Below are 20758 nucleotides of genomic sequence, written 5' to 3' on the forward strand. Positions count from 1 at the left end.
GGGCTTAGGACTGGAGACAGATGGGAGGAGGAATGGAGACCCAGTACCCGGGAGGGGGAGCTGGGGGAAGCAGCAGGCTGCAGGGCCCTGGATGTTCCAGGACCCCATGGTTCTGAAGAGCAGGGCAGGGGGCTCAAGTCATGTCTTGACATCCAGCAAGGGCATCCGCTTGTGCTGGTAGCCACTCTGCCAGCCATGGACCACCTGTAGGGGAGGAGACCCGCACCACAGGGCACAGTCCACAGCACAACTTGGGAGGAGGCACCCCACTAGCCACGGCCCACATGGGGAAGGCTGAGAGCAGAACCAGGCTCTGTCTTCAGGGGTATCAATAGAGCAGGCCCACCTCTGCTGATTCTCGCTGTCCCCAGAGTGCTCACCTTGGGGTCTCCCACGTCAGAGAGGAGCTCCTGCTCAGCCTCGTGCAGCTCCTCAGCAGGGTCGTAGCTGTACACAGGGAGCAGGTGATGGCGAAGCCGGTCCACCCTGGGGAGCATGGGAGGGGGCTCAGCCCAGGGGACCCACTCCCCTTCTTCAGACACCTGACTGCCCTGTCTCTACTCCCCCTGGCAGGGGCACACTAGAGCTCTAACAAGACATGTCTGGGCAGGAAAACCTAACGGGAGTGCAGGGAATTTCAGGTTTGTGTCTGAATGGCTGAGGAGCATCTTACATGTATGCAGGGATCTCAGATCCTATGGGAAGAACTTTAAGCACAATTTGGGGGAGGTGGTGCGGGGGGGCAGGGACACTCACCGCTTTTTCTTCTGGATATACATTACCTGTAACAGAGACACAGCACTGTGGAGGCCGCTGAGCCCAGGATGGCCCACAAGTGACAGGGGTTTACCTCCACACCCTCCTCTCCCGTAACAGCAGGACAGCTGAGATGCTGTGTGCAGGCTGGACCAGGCCCACCCAGCCCTGCCTTCGCAAAGGTGTGGGTAGGTATGTATGTATGTGGGGGGTTCCTTACCACGGCCACCACCACCCCGACCAGGGTGATGAGGAAGAAGGGCCCCAACACATAGCCCACCATGGAGTCGCTGCTGGCCTGTGGGGCATTGGGCACTGTGGTGTTACTCATGACATCGGCAGCCAGAGGGCTGGGTAGTCAGCATGGGCAGTAGTACTGCCTCGGGAGGGCGCCTCCACTGGGCTCCCTGGGGAGGAGGAAGGAGGTTGTCAATTCCACTCAGGCTCCGGATTCCTCCCCAAGAGCTAGTAATATATGAAAACTTAGGTCAGGCACTGGGAAGAGGGATCTTCCAGGTCAATGTGCTGGGTTTAACCCTCCAGGGACTCTCAGCAAGTCCTGGGTGTAAACGGCACCAAAGGGAGGCCCAGACCAGGGCCTGAGTCCTGCCCAGCTCCTATCCCCACATCGGGGGGGGGGGGGGCTCAGCTCAGGTGCTGGCCAAACATTTGCAGATATCAATTCCTGAGGAGAGGTTAGATGTAGGTTCCCAGCTCCTGCCCCAGCCTCCTGGGGTACTGGACTGCCAGCAGCTATCCAGTGGAGCAAAATGGGGATATTAGGTTAAAACATGAGGGTCCTGCATTGCAGCCTAGGGGTGAGGTGGGAGCATCTGAAGGAGACCATCTCGGCCCGGGTCCAGTGCCCACACTTCGGTCTATATAGGTCCTATGCCCTCTTTGTCCCTGGAGTCACGCCAGGCATAGCCTGGGCACCGTCTCCCCCATCGGTCTCATGTGCCAGGGTGGACACAAGTGGGCAGGGCTGGACTGCATCTGCGAGGTGATGTCACCGCCCCCTGGTCCCCACTCGGGGCTCCGCCCGGGTCCCTCCCCTCCTGGCCTGGAATGACAGAAGGAAGTGGAGAGGGTCAGCTCCCATGACAGATGCAAGGAGACTGTCCACGGGTGGCTGCACGCAGATACACCCAGGTCCTTGACCCCGGTTCTCCTGGGCTTCTATCGGAGGGCAAGGTATGAACTACCCGTCCCGCTACCCGTGGAGGCTCCGGGCTTACCCAGTCGCATGCCCGTCCCATAGTAGAGGGGACATGCCGAGGTAGGGAGGGTGACAGGCCGTTCCTAGGATGCGGACCAGCAACGGAGAGCGGGAGGTAGTTGCCACGGCGCTGGGAGGCTCAGGCCAGGGGAAGGGAACTTAGGGGGAGCACAGAGGGGCCCGGGCCTCCTGGCATCCCAACACCCCGAGGCGTGGACCTGTACTCGCGCTTTGCAGCCCATCCAACCCGGCCAAGCCTTACCTCCCGCCGATGCAGCCCGGAAAGGAACGCCCTCGGTTGGCTCCCGGGCCCCGGAAGAGCCGTCAGGCGCGTGATCAAAGGACCCGGGGAAATGGGCGGGGCCACAGTATCAGGGTGCAGCCAATCCGATGGCGGCAGGCAGAAGGCCCGGAGGCTTCGGGAGGGGCCAATCCGGAGGCCGGGGGTGCTGGCGGCGCCGAGCCGAGACGGCCTGGGCTGCGGGGTCCACCCTGTGACGGCAGGGGGCAGCCGAGGGCTGCGCAGCGGGGAGGGGCGGAGAGGGGAGGGGCGCGCGCGGCTTCCCGGCGTACCCCGGGGCGGACCCCTGCTATGCGGCCGCGCTTGGGAGCTCACATTCCAGGGAGAGGCCTGGCGTCCGCTTTACTCGCACTTCTGGTTGGAGCCCAGTCACGCTCTAACGTTTAGCCCAGGCCCCACAAGGCCTCCAAAGCCCCGCAAGGGCTTTGTTGAGCCCTCTAGACCTCCTAGCGGCGCAGACTGGCCCTCTGTGCAGTGCTCAGAGGGTGTAGGCAGGCCTGGGGTAGCCCCTGCCCAGCCTTGGACCTCAGGTCCACCCACCTAGCCACCCTCTCTGCGCCTCACTCTTAATATTGGTAAAACAGGCTGCTGTAAGGATTAAACCATGACATGGGTAGAGCCTAGCACATAGCATGCCCAGAATTTTAAATTCCCTGTTAGCCTCTTTCCGGTTTTCCAGGGCACAGACGGAGCAGCGAGGTGAAGTTCCTCTGGGTCATAGGTAACTTGACAAGTAGGTAAGCTTGAGTTGAAGCTTCGGTCGTCTGACAATTAAAAATGTCACACACTTATTGGGGAAATTTGAATAAGATTAGTGGGTTTTACCAATGTCAGTATCCTGGTTGTGATGTTATACTATAGTTTTGCAAAAGTTAGCATTGGGGGAAGCTAAGCAAAGTGTACAAGGGATCTCTGTTATTTCTTACAACTGCATGTGAATCTAGTTACCTCGAATTGTGTGTGTATAGTGTTGTACCACACCTACCTTTCCGTCACCAGAATCACACACAATTGGGAAAACTCCAGATTGGCAGGCGATAGAAAACACCCAAGAACATAAAGGTTGTGGCAGCCGAACTAGGTTGAGGCCCTCCTGGGTCCTCAAGTGCTACTGGAGATACAGGGGTGCTGTGAGTCACCCTATTCTTTTTTTTTTTTTTTTTTTTTGGCTGTGCTGCCCAGCATGCAGGATCTTAGTTCCCCCACCAGGGATCGAACCCGTGCCCCCTGCCACTGGACCTGGAGTCCTAACCACTGGACCACCAGGGAATTTCCTGGGTCACCCTATTCTTGCCAGAGACAGCCAATGGCATGGATGTGGTTGAGCTACTTTGTCTGGTCAGGCCTCAGTTTCCTCAAGTCCTTCCAGAGGTGGTTAGATGAGAGCAGGTCTGGTGCAGAGATGACCCAATTAGGAACCAGAGGGCAGGTGGGAACTTGCCTCTTGCCTCCAGACACCACCATCTGACTGGGGAATCAGATAAAGGGAAAGGAATGAGAGAAAAGCTTGGGTCTGAAGGCTCCAGGTAGATTTCCGGGTATTCTCTGCCTTTGAGTCTGGAGAGTAGGGAGACCACCCATAAGAGTCTTCTATTAGACCTGAGGGCAGAGGAAGGAGGCACCTCCCCAGGCAGGGCCTCCCTCACCTTACAAGGAAGTAGGGATCAAGTAGTATGTTTTAGACCCAAGCCCCCTTGGCTGACCACACACCCAACTGTTGTTCCCATCCTCAGGACTTCCAACCACATATCTAGAGGGTCTAGTGGTCCTTGGAGCAGGCCTAGTGATTGCATTAGCTAGGCCAGTGTGTGGAAAGGCACAGGGTCTTTACTCCTAGGACAGAACACCATTCCAAGGTTGGCAGGGCAGCTGGGACGACCTCAGTTTACAGTGAGTAAGCTGAGGCCCTGAGTGGTGTAATGACTTCCCAAGGCCCTTGGTGTGATCACCAAGGGTAAGGCAGAATGGGATGATGGGCGGGCCCCTCTTCCTTGGACAGCTGTGTTCTGGCAGCCACTCTGGGACTGCATTTGAGGCCTGGTTTGTTCCTGTGATGAGATGAACTGTTATAAGTTAAATCCACATAATGTAAACCTTAAAATAACAAAGTTATTTTATATAAGTCAACAAAAGAGATAAAATAGAATTAAAAACTCTCAAGTAATCCAAAATAAGGGAGAAAAAGGGTAACAAAGAAGAGATGAGACAACCAGAAAACAAATAAGATGATAAACTGAAACCTAAATATATCAATAATCACATTAAAAGTAAATGGTCTAAACAACCCAATTAAGGGACTTCCCTGGCAGTCCGGTGATTAAGACTCCATCCTTTCATTGCAGGGGACACGGGTTTGATCCCTGGTCGGGGAACTAAGATCCTGCATGCTGCACAGCATGGCCAAAATAATAATAATAATAAAATAACCCAATTAAAAGGCAGAGATTATCAGAATGGATAAAATAGTAAGACACAATTACATGTTGCCCACAAGAAATGTACTCTGAATATAAAGACTCCAATAGGGTAAAAGTAAAAAGATGGGAAAAGATACACCATGTTTATGCTTGTCAAAAGAAAGCTGGGAAGGCTATAATAAAATCAGGCAAAGTTGATTTCAGAGCAGAGAATATTACCAGAGATGAAAAAAAGTTCAGTTTGTAATGACAAAGGGGTTGATTAATTGAGGACATAACAATTCTAAATGTTCATGTGCCCAATAAGCAAGCTTCAAAATACATGACACAAAAATGGATAGAGCTCCAAGAAAAAACAATCACAGTTTTAGTCAGAGATTTCAGTACTACCCTCTGAATAATAGATGAAACAAGCAAATAATCAGCCAGGATGTAGTAAACTAGAACAACACTATCAACCAACTTGACCTTTATAGAATCCTCCACCTAACACTAGCAGAATACATATTCTTAAGTGTACACAGAAGATTTATCAAGACAGATCATATTATGGGCCATAAAACAAGTCTCAATAAATTAAAAAGGATTCAAGTCATAACGAAGTGTGTGTTCTGATCACAGTGGAATTATATTAGAAATCAATAACAAAAAGATCCTTGGAAAATTCCCAGCTATTTGGAAAATGAATAACACACCTCTGGATCAATTAGGAATTATTTTGAACTGAATGAAAATGCAAATGCAGTGTATCAGAATTTGTGGGACATCTCTGTTAGAGAAATCTATAGCACTAAATATCTATTTAAAAAAAGAAAGATATGTCAACGACCTCAGCTTCCACCTGAAACCAAAGTGTACAGAAGAAAATAACAAAGATCAATGCTGAAATCCATGTAATAGAAAACAGAAAATCAATGAAACCATAAGCTGCTTCTTGAGAAGATCAACAAAATTGATAAACCTGTAGCCAGACTGATCAGGAAAAAAGAGAGAAAATACAAATCACCAATATTAGGAATGAAAGAGGTAAGATCACAACAGTTTCTACAGATAATAAAAGAATAATAAGGGAATATTAGGAACAACTTTTTGCCAATAAATTCAATAACTTAGTTGAAATGAAGGATAGATGGAAAGACACGAATTACCAAAGCTCACCTAAGAAATAGATAAATGTATAGGAATCTAGGTTAAATTTATAGCTTCAATTTAAGCTTCAATTTAAGCTTCAATAGCATACATTAATTCCTCCTATTCAATTCTATGTCCCCCTTGAAGTTGGTATTGTTACAAATACATCTTTATATATTGCATGCGTATTAACATAGATTTATAATTATTGTTTTATGCATCTGTCTTTTAAACCATGTAAGAATCAGAAAAGAGTTACATACCCAGAATACAATAATACTGGCTTTTATATTTACCTTGTACTTACCTTTATCAGTGAACTTTTATCTAGTGCCTTTTTGTTTCAGTCTGAATGACTCCCTGTAGCATTTCTTGTAGGGCAGGTCTACTAAACAAATGCTGTTAGTTTTTGTTAATCGGGGAATGTCTGAACTTCTTAATTGTGAAGGACAATTTTTCTGGATATAGAATTACCGGTTGACAGGTTTTTGTTTGTGTTTTCCTGTCAGTTCTTTAAATATGTGATTCTACTGGTTTCTAGCCTTTGGGGTTTCTGATGATAAATCAACTGTTAATCTTAGGATGTTAATTATAATCTCCATGGTAACCACTACAAAAACAAGTAGGAAATATATAGAAAAGGAAATGAAGAGGAAATCAAAATGGTACATACTAGGAGAAAAATCAAACACAAAAGAAGTCAGTACTGGAAGGATTAAGGAACGAAAAAGATATCACACACAGAAAACAGTACTATAGCAGAAGTAAGTCCTTCAATATCAGTAATCACTTTAAATGTAAATGGATTAAACTCACCAATTAAAAGACAGAGATTGGTGATAGGTGCACAATATTATGAATGTATTTAATGCCACTGATTTGTATATTTCAAAATGATTAAAATGGTAAATTTTATGTATATTCTATCACAAAAAAAGGCAGAATGGATTTTAAAATGATCTAACAGGATTTGAAAAAAAATTTCTCCAGAGAAGACATGCAAATGGCCAAATAAGTACATGAAAAGATGCTCAACATCACTACTTATTAGGGAAATGCAAATCATACTACAATGAGATACCACTTCATATCCATTAGGATGGCTATTATTTAAAACAAAACAAAACAGAAAATAACAAATGTTGGTGAGGATGTAGAGAAAAAAGAACTCTTGTGTACTGCTGGTGTGAATAAAATGGTGCAGCCACTACAGAAAACAGTATGGTGGTTCCTCAAAAAATTGAAAATAGAATTACCATATGATCCAGCAATTACACTTTTGGGTATATACTGCAAAGAATGGAAAGCAGGGATTCAGACAGATATCTGTATACTCAAGTACATAGCATCATTCTCCACAATAGTCAAAATGTGGAAGCAACCCAAGTGCCCATCGACAGGTAAATGGATAAACAAAATATGGTACATATGTACAATGGGATATTGACACACCTACAACATGGATGAACCTTGAAGACATTATGCTAAGTGAAAGAAACCAGCCACGAAAGAACAAATAAGGTATGATTTCACTTATATGAGGTACCTAGAGTAGTCAAATTCATATAGATAAAAAGTAGAATGGTAGTTGCCAGGGGCTGGGGTGGGGGGGCTGGGTGGGAGGGAATAAAGAGCTATTGTTTAATGGGTACGGGGTTTCAGCTTGAGAAGATGAAAAACTTTTTGGAGATGGATGGTAGTAATGCTTGCATAACAGTGTATTTAATGCCACTGAACTGTACACTTAGAAACAGTTTAAAATGTTAAAAAAAAAAAAAAGAGAGAGAGAGAGAGATCCAATCCAAGTATATGCTGCTGGCAAGAGACTCACTTTAGACCCAAAGACACAAATAAGTTGAAAGTGAAAGGATGGAAAAGATATTCTATGTAAAGAATAACCAAAAGAGACTAGGGTGGCTATATTAATATTGGACAAAATAGATTTTAAGTCAAAAACTCTTACAAGAGACAAAGGAGGACATTTTATATTGATAAAAAGGGAAAATCATGAAGAAGTCATGACAATTATATATGCACCAAACAACACAGTCCCAAGATATATGAAGCAAATATTGACAAAACTGAAGGGAGAAATTGACAGTTCTACACTAATAGTTGGAGACTTCAATACCTTACTTTCAATAATGGAAAGAATATCCTATACAGAAGATCAATAAGGAAATAGAGTACTTGAAAAACACTATAAACCAACTAGACCTAAAAGACATAAAGAACACTCGTCCTAAAGAATATACATTGTTCTCAAGTACACGTGGAGTATTCTCCAGGACAGATCATATGTTAGGCCACAAAACAAATTTTAATACATTTTAAAACCTCCTAACAAAGAAAAGACCAGGACCAGATGGCTTCACTGATTAATTCTACCAAAAATCTAAAGGAGAATTAATACCAATGCTTCTCAAATTCTTCCAAAAAATTGAAAGAAAAGGAACACTTCCTAACTCAGCATTGCCCTCATACCAAAGCCAGACAAACACACAAAAGGAAACTACAGATCAATATCTCTTATTAATATAAATGTAAGGTAATAAAAGAACTCTCAATAAATTAAAAAGGATTAAAATCATACAAAGCATCTTCCCTGACCACAATGGAATTAATCTAGAAATCAGTAGCAGAAGGAAAACTGGAAAATTAGCAAATATGCAGAAAGTAAACAACACACTCTTAAAAAAACAGTGGATTAAAGAAGACCACTAGGGAAATAGAAAATACTTTGAGACATACCAAAAACTTATGGGATATAGTAAAAGCAGTACTCAGTGGGAAATTTACAGTTGTAAATGCCTACATTAATAGAAGATCTCAGATAAACAACCAAACTTTAAACCTTAAGGAATTAGAGGGACTTCCCTGGTGGTCCAGTGGTAAATAATCCACCTTGCAGTGCAGGGGACATGGGTTTGATCCCTGATCAGGGAAGTAAGATCCCACATGCCACTGGGCAACTAAGCCTGTGTGCCACAACTACTGACCTCGTGTGCCTCAGTGAGAGGGCCCACATGTGGTAAACTACAGAGCCCATGCACCCTGGAGCCTGCACGCTGCAACTAGAGAGAGATCCCACATGCCACAATTAGAGAGAAGCCTGCATGCCACAACAAAAAGATCCCACATGCCTCAACAAAGATCATGCATGCTGCAACTAAGACCCGATGCAGCCAAAAAAATAAAGAAAAATAAAATAGTTCAGTAGCTTAAAAAAAAAAAAACCCTAAGGAACTAGAAAAAGTAGGGCAAACTAAAGGAAGGAAGGAAATAATATAGAGCACAAATAAATTAAATGGGGGGGAACAATAGAATCAACAAAATCAAAAGTTGGTTCTTTGAAAAGATAGCAAAACTTTAGTTAGACTGACTAAAAAAATGGAAGATGAAAATAACTAAAACCGGAAATGAAAACAGAAATTAAAAGGATTATAAGAGAACACTATGAACTATTATATGCAAACAAGATAATCTGGATGAATCAACAAATTCCTAAAGACATGCAAATTATTAAAACTTATTCAAGAGGAAATAGACGTTCTCAACAGACCTGTAATAAGCAAGAAGATTACATCAGGAATCAATAACCTCCCAAGAAAGAAAAGTCAGGACTAGATGTCTTCACTGGCCACTTCTACCAAACATTTAAAGAAGAATTAACATCAATCCAATTCATCAATCCTAACATCAACTCTACCAAAAATTAGAGGAGGGGAACACTTTCTAACACATTCCTTGAGGCCAAATTTATCCTGATACCAAAACCAGAGAAAGATTCCATAAGAAAAGTATAGATCAATATTCCTTATAAACATAGACAAAAATCTTCAATAATATACTAGCAGACCAAATCCAATAGCACATGAAAAAGGATTATACACAATGACCAAATGGGATTTACCCTAGGAATGGAAGGGGTGTTTCAACTATAGGAAAATCAATGTCATACAGCCCTAACAGGACAAAGGAAAACAACCACATAACTCAATAGATGCAGAAAAGCATCTGATAAAAATTCAACATCCTTTCATGATAAAAACACAGCTGAGGGCTTCCCTGGTGGCACAGTGGTTAAGAATCCGTGCTCCCAGAGTTCAGGACATTGGTCCCCCAGAGACCTCATGGCTCCATGTAATATCAAATGGCAAAATCTCTCCCAGAGATCTCCATCTCATCACTAAAACCCAACTCCACTCAACGACCAGCAAGCTACACTGCTGGAGACCCTATGCCAAAAAACTAGCAAGACAGGAACAGAACCCCACACATTAGCAGAGAGGCTGTCTAAAATCATAATAAGGTCACAGACACCCCAAAACACACTACTGGACGTGGTCCTGCCCACCAGAAAGACAAGATCCAGCCTCATCCACCAGAACGCGCAACAGTCCACTCCACCAGGAAGCCTACACAACCTACTGAACCAACGTTAGCCACTAGGGGCAGAAACCAAAAATAACGGGAACTACGAACCTGAATCCTGCAAAAAGGAGACCCCAAACACAGTAAGTTAAGCAAAATGAGGAGACAGAGAAACACACAGCAGATGAAGAAGCAAGGTAAAAACCCACCAGACCAAACAAATGAAGAGGAAATAGGCAGTCTACCTGAAAAAGAATTCAGAGTAATGATAGTAAAGATGATCCAAAATCTTAGAAATGGAATGGAGAAAATACAAGAAATGTTTAACAAGTACCTAGAAGAATTAAAGAGCAAACAAACAATGATGAACAACACAATAAATGAAATTTAAAATTCTCTAGAAGGAATCAATAGCAGAATAACTGAGGCAGAAGAACAGATAAGTGACCTGGAAGAGAAAACAGTAGAAATAACTACCAAAGAGCAGAACAAATAAAAAAGAATGAAAAGAATTGAGGACAGTCTCAGAGACCTCTGGGACAACATTAAACACACCAACATTCAAATTATAGGGGTCCCAGAAGAAGAAGAGAAAAAGAAAGGGGCTGAGAAAATATTTGACGAGATTACAGTTGAAAACTTTCCTAATATGGGAAAGGAAATAATCAAGTACAGGAAGCACAGAGAGTCCCATACAGGATAAATCCAAGGAGAAACACACCAAGACACATATTAATCAAACTATCAAAACTTAAATACAAAGAAAAAATATTAAAAGCAGCAAGGGAAAAACAACAAATAACATACAAGGGAATCCCTATAAGGCTAACAGCTGATCTTTCAGCACAAATTCTGCAGCCAGAAGGGTGTGGCAGGACATATTTAAAGTGATGAAAGGGAAAAACCTACAACCAAGATTACTCTACCCAGCAAGCATCTCATTCAGATTCGACAGAGAAATTCAAAACTTTACAGACAAGCAAAATCTAAATGAATTCAGCACCACCAAATCAACTTTACAATAAATGCTAAAGGAACTTCTCTAGGCAGGAAACACAAGAGAAGGAAGAGACCTAAAATAACAAACCCAAAACAATTAAGAAAATGGTAATAGGAACATACATATCGATAACTACCTTAAATGTAAATGGATTAAATGCTCCAAACAAAAGACACAGACTGGCTGAATGGATACAAAAACAAGACCCATATATATGCTGTCTACAAGAGACCCACTTCAGACCTAGGGACACATACAGACTAAAAGTGAGGGGATGGAAAAAGATATTCCATGCAAATGTAAATCAAAAGAAAGCTGGAGTAGCAATTCTCATATCAGACAAGATAGACTTTAAAATAAAGATTATTACAAGAGACAAAGAAGGACACTACATAATGATCAAGGGATCAATCCAAGAAGAAGATATAACAATTGTAAATATTTATGCACCCAACATAGGAGCACCTCAATACATAAGGCAAATGCTAACAGCAAGAAAAGGGGAAATTGACAGTAACACAATCATAGTAGGGGACTTTAACACCCCACGTTCACCAATGGACAGATCATCCAAAATGAAAATAAATAAGGAAACACAAGCTTTAAATGATACATTAAACAAGATGGACTTAATTGATATTTACAGGACATTCATCCAAAAACAACAGAATACACTTTCTTCTCAAGTGCTCATGGAACATTCTCCAGGATAGATCATATATTGGGTCACAAATCAAGCCTTGGTAAATTTAAGAAAATTGAAATCATATCAAGTATCTTTTCCGACCACAATGCCATCAGACTAGATATCAATTACAGGAAAAAAATCTGTAAAAAAATACAAACACATGGAGGCTAAACAATACACTACTAAATAACCAAGAGATCACTGAAGAAATCAAAGAGGAAATCAAAAAATACCTAGAAACAAATGACAATGAAAACACGATGACCCAAAACCTATGGGATGCAGCAAAAGCAGTTCTAAGAGGGGAATTTACAGCAATACAATCCTACCTCAAGAAACAAGAAACATCTCAAATAAATAACCTAACCTTACACCTAAAGCAATTAGAGAAAGAAGAACAAAAAAAACCCCCAAAGTTAGCAGAAGGAAAGAAATCATAAAGATAAGATCAGAAATAAATGAAGGAAAAAAATAGCAAAGATCAATAAAACTAAAAGCTGGTTCTTTGAGAAGATAAACAAAATTGATAAACAATTAGCCAGACTCATCAAGAAAAAAAGGGAGAAGACTCAAATCTCTAATAATTATAAATGAAAAAAGAGAAGTAACAACTGATACTGCAGAAATACAAAGGATCATGAGAGATTACTACAAGAAACTATATGCCAATAAAATGGACAACCTAGAAGAAATGGACAAATTCTTAGAAAAGCACAACCTTCCAAGACTGAACAAGGAAGAAATAGAAAATATAAACAGACCAAGCACAAGCACTGAAGTTGAAACTGTGATTAAAAATCTTCCAACAAACAAAAGCCCAGGACCAGATGGCTTCACAGGTGAATTCTATCAAACATTTAGAGAAGAGCTAACACCCATCCTTCTCAAACTCTTCCAAAATATAGCAGAGGGAAGAACACTACCAAACTCATTCTACGAGGCCACCATCACCCTGATACCGAAACCAGACAAAGATGTCACAAAGAAAGAAAACTACAGGCTAATATCACTAATGAACATAGATGCAAAAATCCTCAACAAAATACTAACAAACAGAATCCAACAGCACATTAAAAGAATCATACACCATGATCAAGTGGGGTTTATCCCAGGAATGCAAGGATTCTTCAATATACGCAAATCAATCAATGTGATAGACCATATTAACAAATTGAAGGAGAAAAACCACATCATCATCTCAATAGATGCAGAAAAAGCTTTTGACAAAATTCAACAGCGATTTATGATAAAAACCCTCCAGAAAGTAGGCAGAGAGGGAACTTACCTCAACATGATAAAGGCCATATATGACAAACCCTCAGTCAACATCGTTCTCAATGGTGAAAAACTGAAACCGTTACCTCTAAAATCAGGAACAAGACAAGACTGTCCACTCTCACCACTATTATTCAACATAGTTTTGGAAGTTTTAGCCACAGCAATCAGAGAAGAAAAAGAAATAAAAGGAATCCAAATGGGAAAAGAAGAAGTAAAGCTGTCACTGTTTGCAGATGACATGATACTATACATAAAGAATCCTAAAGATGCTACCAGAAAACTACTAGAGCTAATCAATGAATTTGGTAAAGTAGCAGGATACAAAATTAATGCACAGAAATCTCTTGCATTCCTATACACTAATGATGAAAAATCTGAAAGAGAAATTAAGGAAACACTCCCATTTACCATTGCAACAAAAAGAATAAAATACCTAGGAATAAACCTACCTAAGGAGACAAAAGACCTGTATGCAGAAAACTATAAGACACTGATGAAAGAAATGAAAGATGATACAAACAGATGGAAAGATATACCATGTTTTTGGATTGGAAGAATCAACATTGTGAAAATGACTATATTACCCAAAGCAATCTACAGATTCAGTGCAATCTCTATCAAACTACCAATGGCATTTTTCATAGAACTAGAACAAAGAATTTCACAATTTGTATGGAAACACAAAAGACCCCGAAGAGCCAAAGCAACCTTGAGAAAGAAAAACGGAGCTGGAGGAATCAGGCTCCCGGAATTCAGACTAGACCACAAAGCTACAGTAATCAAGACAGTATGGTACTGGCACAAAAACAGAAATATAGATCAATGGAACAGGATAGAAAGCCCAGATAAACCCATGCATATATGGTCACCTTATTTTTGATAAAGGAGGCAAGAATATACAGTGGAGAAAAGACAGCCCCTTCAATAAGTGGTGCTGGGAAAACTGGACAGCTACATGTAAAAGAATGAAATTAGAACACTCCCTAACACCATACACAAAAATAAAATCAAAATGGATTAAAGACCTAAAAGTAAGGCCAGACACTATAAAACTCTTAGAGGAAAACATAGGCAGAACACTCTATGACATAAATCACAACAAGATCCTTTCTGACCCACCTCCTAGAGAAATGGAAATAAAAACAAAAATAAACAAATGGGACCTAATGAAACTTAAAATCTTTTGCACAGCAAAGGAAAACATAAACAATATGAAAAGACAACCCCCAGAATGGGAGAAAATATTTGCAAATGAAGCAACAGACAAAGGATTAATCTCCAAAATTTACAAGCAGCTCAGTATCAAAAAAACAAACAACTCAATCCAAAAATGGGCAGAAGACCCAAATAGACATTTCTCTAAAGAAGATATACAGATTGCCAACAAACACATGAAGGAATGCTCAACATCACTAATCATTAGAGAAATGCAAATCAAAACTACAATGAGGTATCACCTCCCACCAGTCAGAATGGCCATCATCAAAAAATCTACAAACAATAAATTCTGGAGAGGGTGTGGAGAAAGGGGAACCCTCTTGCACTGTTGGTGGGAATGTAAATTGATACAGCCACTATGGAAAACAGTATGGAGGTTCCTTATAAAACTAAAAATAGAACTACCATACGACCCAGCAATCCCACTACTGGGCATATACCCTGAGTAAACCATAATTCAAAAAGGTAATGTACCACAATGTTCATTGCAGCTCTATTTACAATAGCCAGGAGATGGACGCAACCTAAGTGTCCATCGACAGATGAATGGATAAAGAAGATGTGGCACATATATACAATGCAATATTACTAAGCCATAAAAAGAAATGAAATTGAGTTATTTGTAGTGAGGTGGATGGACCTAGAGTGAAGAGTGAAGTAAGTCAGAAAGAGAAAAACAAATACCATATGCTAACACATATATATGGAATGTAAAAAAAAAAAAAAGGTTCTGAAGAACCTAGGGGCAGGACAGGAATAAAGACGTAGACCTAGAGAATGGACTTGAGGACACAGGGAGTGGGAAGGGTAAGCTGGGAGAAAGTGAGAGAGTGGCATGGACATATATACACTACCAAATGTAGAACCGATAGCTAGTGGGAAGCAGTCACATAGCACAGGGAGACCAGCTCGGTGCTTTGTGACCACCTAGAGGGGTGGTATAGGGAGTGGGGGAGGGAGGGAGACACAGGGGGAAAGAGATATGGGAACATATGTATATGTCTAGCTGATTCACTTTGTTATAAAGCAGAAACTAACACACCATTGTAAAGCAATTATACTCCAATAAAGATGTAAAAAAAAAAAAAAGATAAAATAAAGACATCTTCAAACATTCACAAAACAAACAAAAATACACTATTAGGAAATCAAGCATGGCAGGTACATATTGATAGAAACTTGAATTAAATGATATTTTCATGATTAAAAAAAAGAATGAAGATAAAGACATCTTCAAACATTCATAAAACAAACAAAAATACACTATAGGGCTTCCCTGGTGGCGCAATGGTTCAGAATCTGCCTGCCAATGCAGGGGACACGGGTTCGAGCCCTGGTCTGGGAAGATCCTACATGCTGGGGAGCAACTGGGCCCGTGAGCCACAGCTACTGGGCCTGTGCGTCTGCAGCTTGTGCTCCGCAACAGGAGAGGCCGCGACAATGAGAGGCCCGCGCACCGCGATGAAGAGTGGCCCCCACTCGCCGCAACTAGAGAAAGCCCTCACACAGAAATGGAGACCCAACACAGCCTAAATAAATTTATTAAAAAAAAATACACTATTAGGAAATCAAGCATGGGAGGTATATATTGATAGAAACTTGCATTAAATGACATTTTCATGATTAAAAAAAAAAAAAAAAAAAGAATCCGTGCTCCCAGTGCAGGGAACATGGTTTCGATCCCTGGTTGGGGGACTAAGATCCCACATGCCACACGGCGTGGCCAAAACAAAAGAAAACAAAAAACCAAAACCAAAAACACAACAAACTAAGAATAGAATAGACTTTTTAGGAAATGGTACTGGAACAACTGGTTATCTAGATGCAAAAATTATCACCTTGAATCCATACCTTGCAATATATACAAATTCTAATGTATGATTCTATTATATGAAACTCTAGAAAATGCAGACTAAACTATAGTGACAGAAAGCAGATTAGTGTTTACTTGAAGAAGGATGTGTGAGGGTCAGGTGAGAGGGGTCACAAAGAGGCACAAAGGAACTTTTGGGGGCGAGGGATAGGTCTATTACCTTGGTTATGAGAGTTTCATTTGAACACACATGTCAAGATGTATTAAACTGTACACTCTAAATGTGTGCAGCTTATGTTAGTTGCAGCTCAATACAGTTTTTTAAAATTAATTTATTTTTATTAATTTATTTTTGGCTGAATTGGGTCTTCATTGCTGCATGCGGGCTTTCTCTAGTTGCGGTGAGTGGGGGGCTACTCTTCGTTGCAGTGGCTTCTCTTGTTGCAGAGCACAGGCTCTAGGCACGCGGGCTTCAGAAGCTGTGGCACGTGGGCTCAGTAGTTGTGGCTCACGGACTCTAGAGCACAGGCTCAGTAGTTGTGGCGCATGGGCTTAGTTGCTCTGCAGCATGTGGGATCTTCCTGGACCAGGGCTCAAACCCGTGTCCCCTGCACTGGCAGGCAGATGCTTAACCACTGCACCACCAGGGAAGCCCCTCAATACAGTTTTTAAAAATATGATGAGTAAAGAATGACTCAATAAATATGGATCAATGCATATTTATTTTATAAATGAGTTAATGGAGTTAATGACAGGTGAGTCAATAGGCCAATGCCCAGGGATTGGGAAGGGGGAGACATACAAAGAAAAAGGAACCAAGACTGTAGCAGAATCTTGTTGGCCACCATCACATTGCCCAGGCTCAACCTTGCCAGGCTGGCCCAAAGTGCCCTGACCGCACTACTGGCTATCCTTGTGGCTTCAACTAAGTCACTCAACACCTTGGAACCTGAGTCCCTGACTCCAAAACGTAACTAATAATGCCCACCTCATAAATAAGATTATTGTTGATTGAAAGAAATTACATTTATGGGGGATTCTCTGGAGATCCAGTGGTTAGGACTCTGCGCTTTCACTACCAAGGGCTGGGTTCAATCCCTGGTCGGGGAACTAAGATCCTGCAAGCTGTGCATGGCATGGCCAAAAAAAAATTTATGGGCTTAAGCATTAGGTAAATAATAACATGCTCCATAAAAGTAAGGGATTACAAAACAATCTGATTGTTTTTGATTGCAAAAACAAATTACTACCAAGAGTTGGAAAATATACAAAGTCACAAAGAAGAAAATTAAATTACTCATAATCCCACTTTCAGAGGGTATTTTCTTCCTGGCTCTTTCTTACATTGGCTCATTTATTTTTGTGCAGTTACCTGGTTTTCTGCATGCATCCCATTTTCCCACCTCCATACCTTTACTTCCGCTGTTCTTCTCCACCTTCCAGAAGCCCACTGGCCTCTTTCTGGAGGGCGGAGCAGAGGGCTGCTCCGGAAGGAGTGGAAAACGAGCTTCTGAGACGCTGCCTAGTGGAGCCGGCCCTCACCCCATTCCGGGATAAAGATCAGTGGGGTTGAGGTGGAGAGGGACCCCACAGTTCCCGCACCTGCCATTGTGACATCACTGGCAGCCTGAGGAGTGGAGGTTTGGGGCTCCCTCCACTTCGGGGTCCCTACTGGCCAGCCCCTGACAGCACCAGAGGCCTGACTTCAAGGTATTTGCTTCCCCGCAGCTTTCCTTCACCTTCTAAATCTTACCCACACCCAATCTACTTTCCCTTGTCCTTCAGTCTCCTCCAGGCTCCAGCTCCATCGACAGTGAGCTGGGGATCAAAGTACCTGCCTCTCAGGGTAGATGTGAAGGTCAGTGTCCTGGCCCTTAGCCCTTAGCCTTGTACAGGCAGTAAGTGTTCAAGGAATTGTCTGAACTGATGGGAAAGTACTTGGTAAACTGGAAAGCACAGTCAAATATTAGCTGTTATAATCGGTCCACTCAATTTCCTCAGATCAAGTTCCCTCCAAGTAAAACAAATTTCCCTCGACTCCACCCCCCAAACTGCAAATCCCCATAACCACCCCTCCCTTCTCCAGTCTGAATCCTAACTTGGCTTTCCTTGCCTGTTTCAGACACAGGCTGTGCTGAAAGTGACCACCCTTCCATTTAGCTCCTGCCCTCCACCTGGGAAAGTTCACAGGATCCTGGGCTGAGAGGTAAGCGGAGTAGCAGGAACTGGGGGTTTCCTCCCCGCTTTCCCTCTAACTCCCAAGTTCCAGGCAAGAAGAGGAAGCTGGGGAAGGTGTCTCAGAGGACAGGCTTCAATAGGGTGTTTGTTCTGATTTGTTGGTGGGCACCACGCTGGTTGAATATCACCCTTAACTACCCGCACCTCCACCTGTTCCAAACTTCTCTCTCCCCATCCCTGAGGGCAGTTCTACATTTGCTTCCAGGTCTGGGGGAAAGTGAAGGGTGTGTGTGTGTGTGTGTGTGTGAGTGTGTGTGTGTGTGTGTGTGTGTGTGTGTGTGTGTTGAGAGAACAGAGTGACACTAGGCAGACATACTTTGTGCTGTGGACATCCCCAAATGCCATGGCTCTTTGCTTCTTCCAACCTGCATTTCCTAGGTACCTGCTCTGAACCACTCAGCTGGATGCAAAGAACAGAGATATTTCCCGGCCTTCAGAATGGGGGCATGCACAGGAGTCACTAAGCTCCTCCTAGGGGAGAGAATCTTGGACATCTTTCCCAAAGAATAGCACAGCACATGTGAATTGTGAAGCAGTGCAATGGTACATGGTACCTTTGAAGAACTGCAAAATGTTCTATGAGGCCAGGGGAAAAGAAGGGCAAGGTGGGTGGGAAGAAATGAGTCTGCAGAGGTGGGCAGGGGCCAAATCACAACAGATATTGGGTACTACTCTAGGGTATTAGAACTTTACTCTGAAAGCTATGGGTAGGAGGAGAACCAGAAGTGTAGCCAGGACACTGTGGTGGTGGTGGGGGCAGGTGGCAGGGAGGGGTCAGTGAAGTCAGGGAGAAGATAAGTGGCCTTTGGATTTGTCAGTGTGCCAGTCAGTAGCCATTGATGGGCGGCACTGGAGGCCCACTAGAGGGGACGCATAAACCCGTAGTGACCCCACAGGACATGGTTTTCTCTGGGCAGGCTCAGCTCTTGCATAGGAGGGGCGAATTCAGGATTGGGATTCTGTAGGGGGGCTGCAGGGGGAGGAGATGGGGACAAGAAATACCAAGTAAATAATGGTGAGTGAGTGATGAAGTGATGGACGTGGGTTTAGACTTGGCACCGGCTTAGATAGAGTTTGGTGGCCAAGAATGGGATAACCATTAAAAGATATACTTTCATGTCCACAGAGCCAGAAGAGCTGCCTATTTACAGCATGGCCAGAGATATGTATTCTTTGCTCAGGGTTCCAAACTCGAATACTGGTGAAAAGTCCCTTCTCACTGTGCCTATTTCCCAATCTGTAAAATGAGAGGATTAGATGATCCCTAAAATCCTTCCAGGCCTAACCACATAACGATTCACCACTGTTCCCTTATTTTTATCCTCTTCACACCTACTTAAGTGTCATGGCTACCCATACACTCTCAATACCTATTCGTGGAGTTCCTGATGATCTCCCTCACAGACACCTGGCAGTGTGCTGGCACCTCAGCAGTGCCCAACCTGTTGGCTGAGTGATGGTGATTACATGAGGACATGAGGAAGTCTCTCCCTCTGCCTCCTCAGCAACCCTTCATGTCAGGTGTTTGGGGACCAGATGCAAATTCATTCACCACCTCCCTGATTTCAGTTTCTGCTTGCTCTGGTCCATCTTGCACTCTGAAGTGACCAGGAGAGAGTACTACTAAGTGGGTGAGAAGGCAGGTTCTGGAGTCAGACCCCCTGGGTTTGACTACAGTTCTTCCATTTATTACCTGTGTGACCTTGGATGTATTACTTAACTTCTGTATTTTCTTCTAAAAGCTTTATGACTCATTTTACACATTTGCGAGTTTATTTTCATTGTATGGTGTGAGGTAGGGATCTAAATTTATTTTTTTTCATTTGTCTAGCCAATTGTTCCAACACCATTTACTGAAGGACCAATCCTTTCCTCCCTCGGGTGCATGTCTCCTCTGGCTCTTACCATATTCCCACATACGCATAGGTCTGTTTCTCGGTCCCCTGTTCTATTCAGTTTCCTAATTCACTTCTCTATCTAGCTATTCTCATTTATCACATTGCTTCAGTTACTTTATCTTTAAAGTCTTGATACTGATAGAACACAGGACTTCCCTGTAGTCCTGTGTTTTTCCTTGTAGTTTTTCAAAACTGTCTTAGACATCCTTGGCACTCTACCTTGTGATTTTTAGAATTGGTTTCTCCAATTCTTTTAAAAAGTAGTTTGCTTCCCTAGGCTGCCATTTCCTTTAGCATCACGAAGGTGATGACCAAAGGTCCTATGTGTCACAAGGATGGCAAAGATGAAATTGTAAAGCAGGGAACACACCACCTGGTATAAAGGCCTGGAACAACAACCCAGGAGCACTCAGGAGAGAGTAGTATC

At 42.8% G+C, this 20758-nt stretch overlaps 1 protein-coding gene and 1 long non-coding RNA gene across 6 annotated transcripts in view; one reads left to right on the forward strand and one right to left on the reverse strand.

The window, feature by feature from the left end:
• Nucleotides 1-2362, reverse strand: SMIM29 (small integral membrane protein 29). 5 transcript variants are annotated; one of them, XM_030871034.2, is made up of 5 exons: nucleotides 2238-2362; nucleotides 977-1163; nucleotides 757-782; nucleotides 381-486; nucleotides 1-204 (listed from the first exon to the last, which is right to left on the reverse strand). In XM_030871034.2, the coding sequence occupies exons 2-5, from the start codon at nucleotides 1085-1087 to the stop codon at nucleotides 139-141; spliced, it is 309 nt and encodes a 102-aa protein (XP_030726894.1). In that variant the 5' UTR covers nucleotides 1088-1163; nucleotides 2238-2362; the 3' UTR covers nucleotides 1-138. The 5 variants fall into 5 exon arrangements, with proteins under 5 accessions (XP_030726894.1, XP_060163932.1, XP_060163930.1 ...); XM_060307949.1 differs by lacking the exon at nucleotides 1-204 and adding an exon at nucleotides 1995-2058 and having other exon boundaries at nucleotides 216-486; nucleotides 2238-2256; XM_060307947.1 differs by lacking the exon at nucleotides 1-204 and having other exon boundaries at nucleotides 216-486.
• LOC115860816 (uncharacterized) overlaps nucleotides 1827-20758 on the forward strand; it is a 23284-nt gene continuing 4352 nt past the window's right edge. Inside the window, exons 1-3 of the long non-coding RNA XR_004042545.2 lie at nucleotides 1827-1950; nucleotides 17639-17905; nucleotides 18318-18401. This is a non-coding gene — a long non-coding RNA (uncharacterized lncRNA). The remainder of the gene's footprint in view (nucleotides 1951-17638; nucleotides 17906-18317; nucleotides 18402-20758) is intronic.

The sequence above is a fragment of the Globicephala melas genome, chromosome 11 (assembly GCF_963455315.2).
Source record: "Globicephala melas chromosome 11, mGloMel1.2, whole genome shotgun sequence".
In the NCBI taxonomy this organism is placed as follows: domain Eukaryota; kingdom Metazoa; phylum Chordata; class Mammalia; order Artiodactyla; family Delphinidae; genus Globicephala; species Globicephala melas.

Coding starts and splice junctions, on each gene's coding strand:
- SMIM29 (XM_060307947.1), bottom strand. CDS start 1,087: ATGAGTAACACCACAGTGCCCAATGCCCCACAGGCCAGCAGCGACTCC. Junction 783..976: donor TCGGGGTGGTGGTGGCCGTG/GTAAGGAACCCC, acceptor TCTCTGTTACAG/GTAATGTATATCCAGAAGAA. Junction 487..756: donor TATATCCAGAAGAAAAAGCG/GTGAGTGTCCCT, acceptor CATGCTCCCCAG/GGTGGACCGGCTTCGCCATC.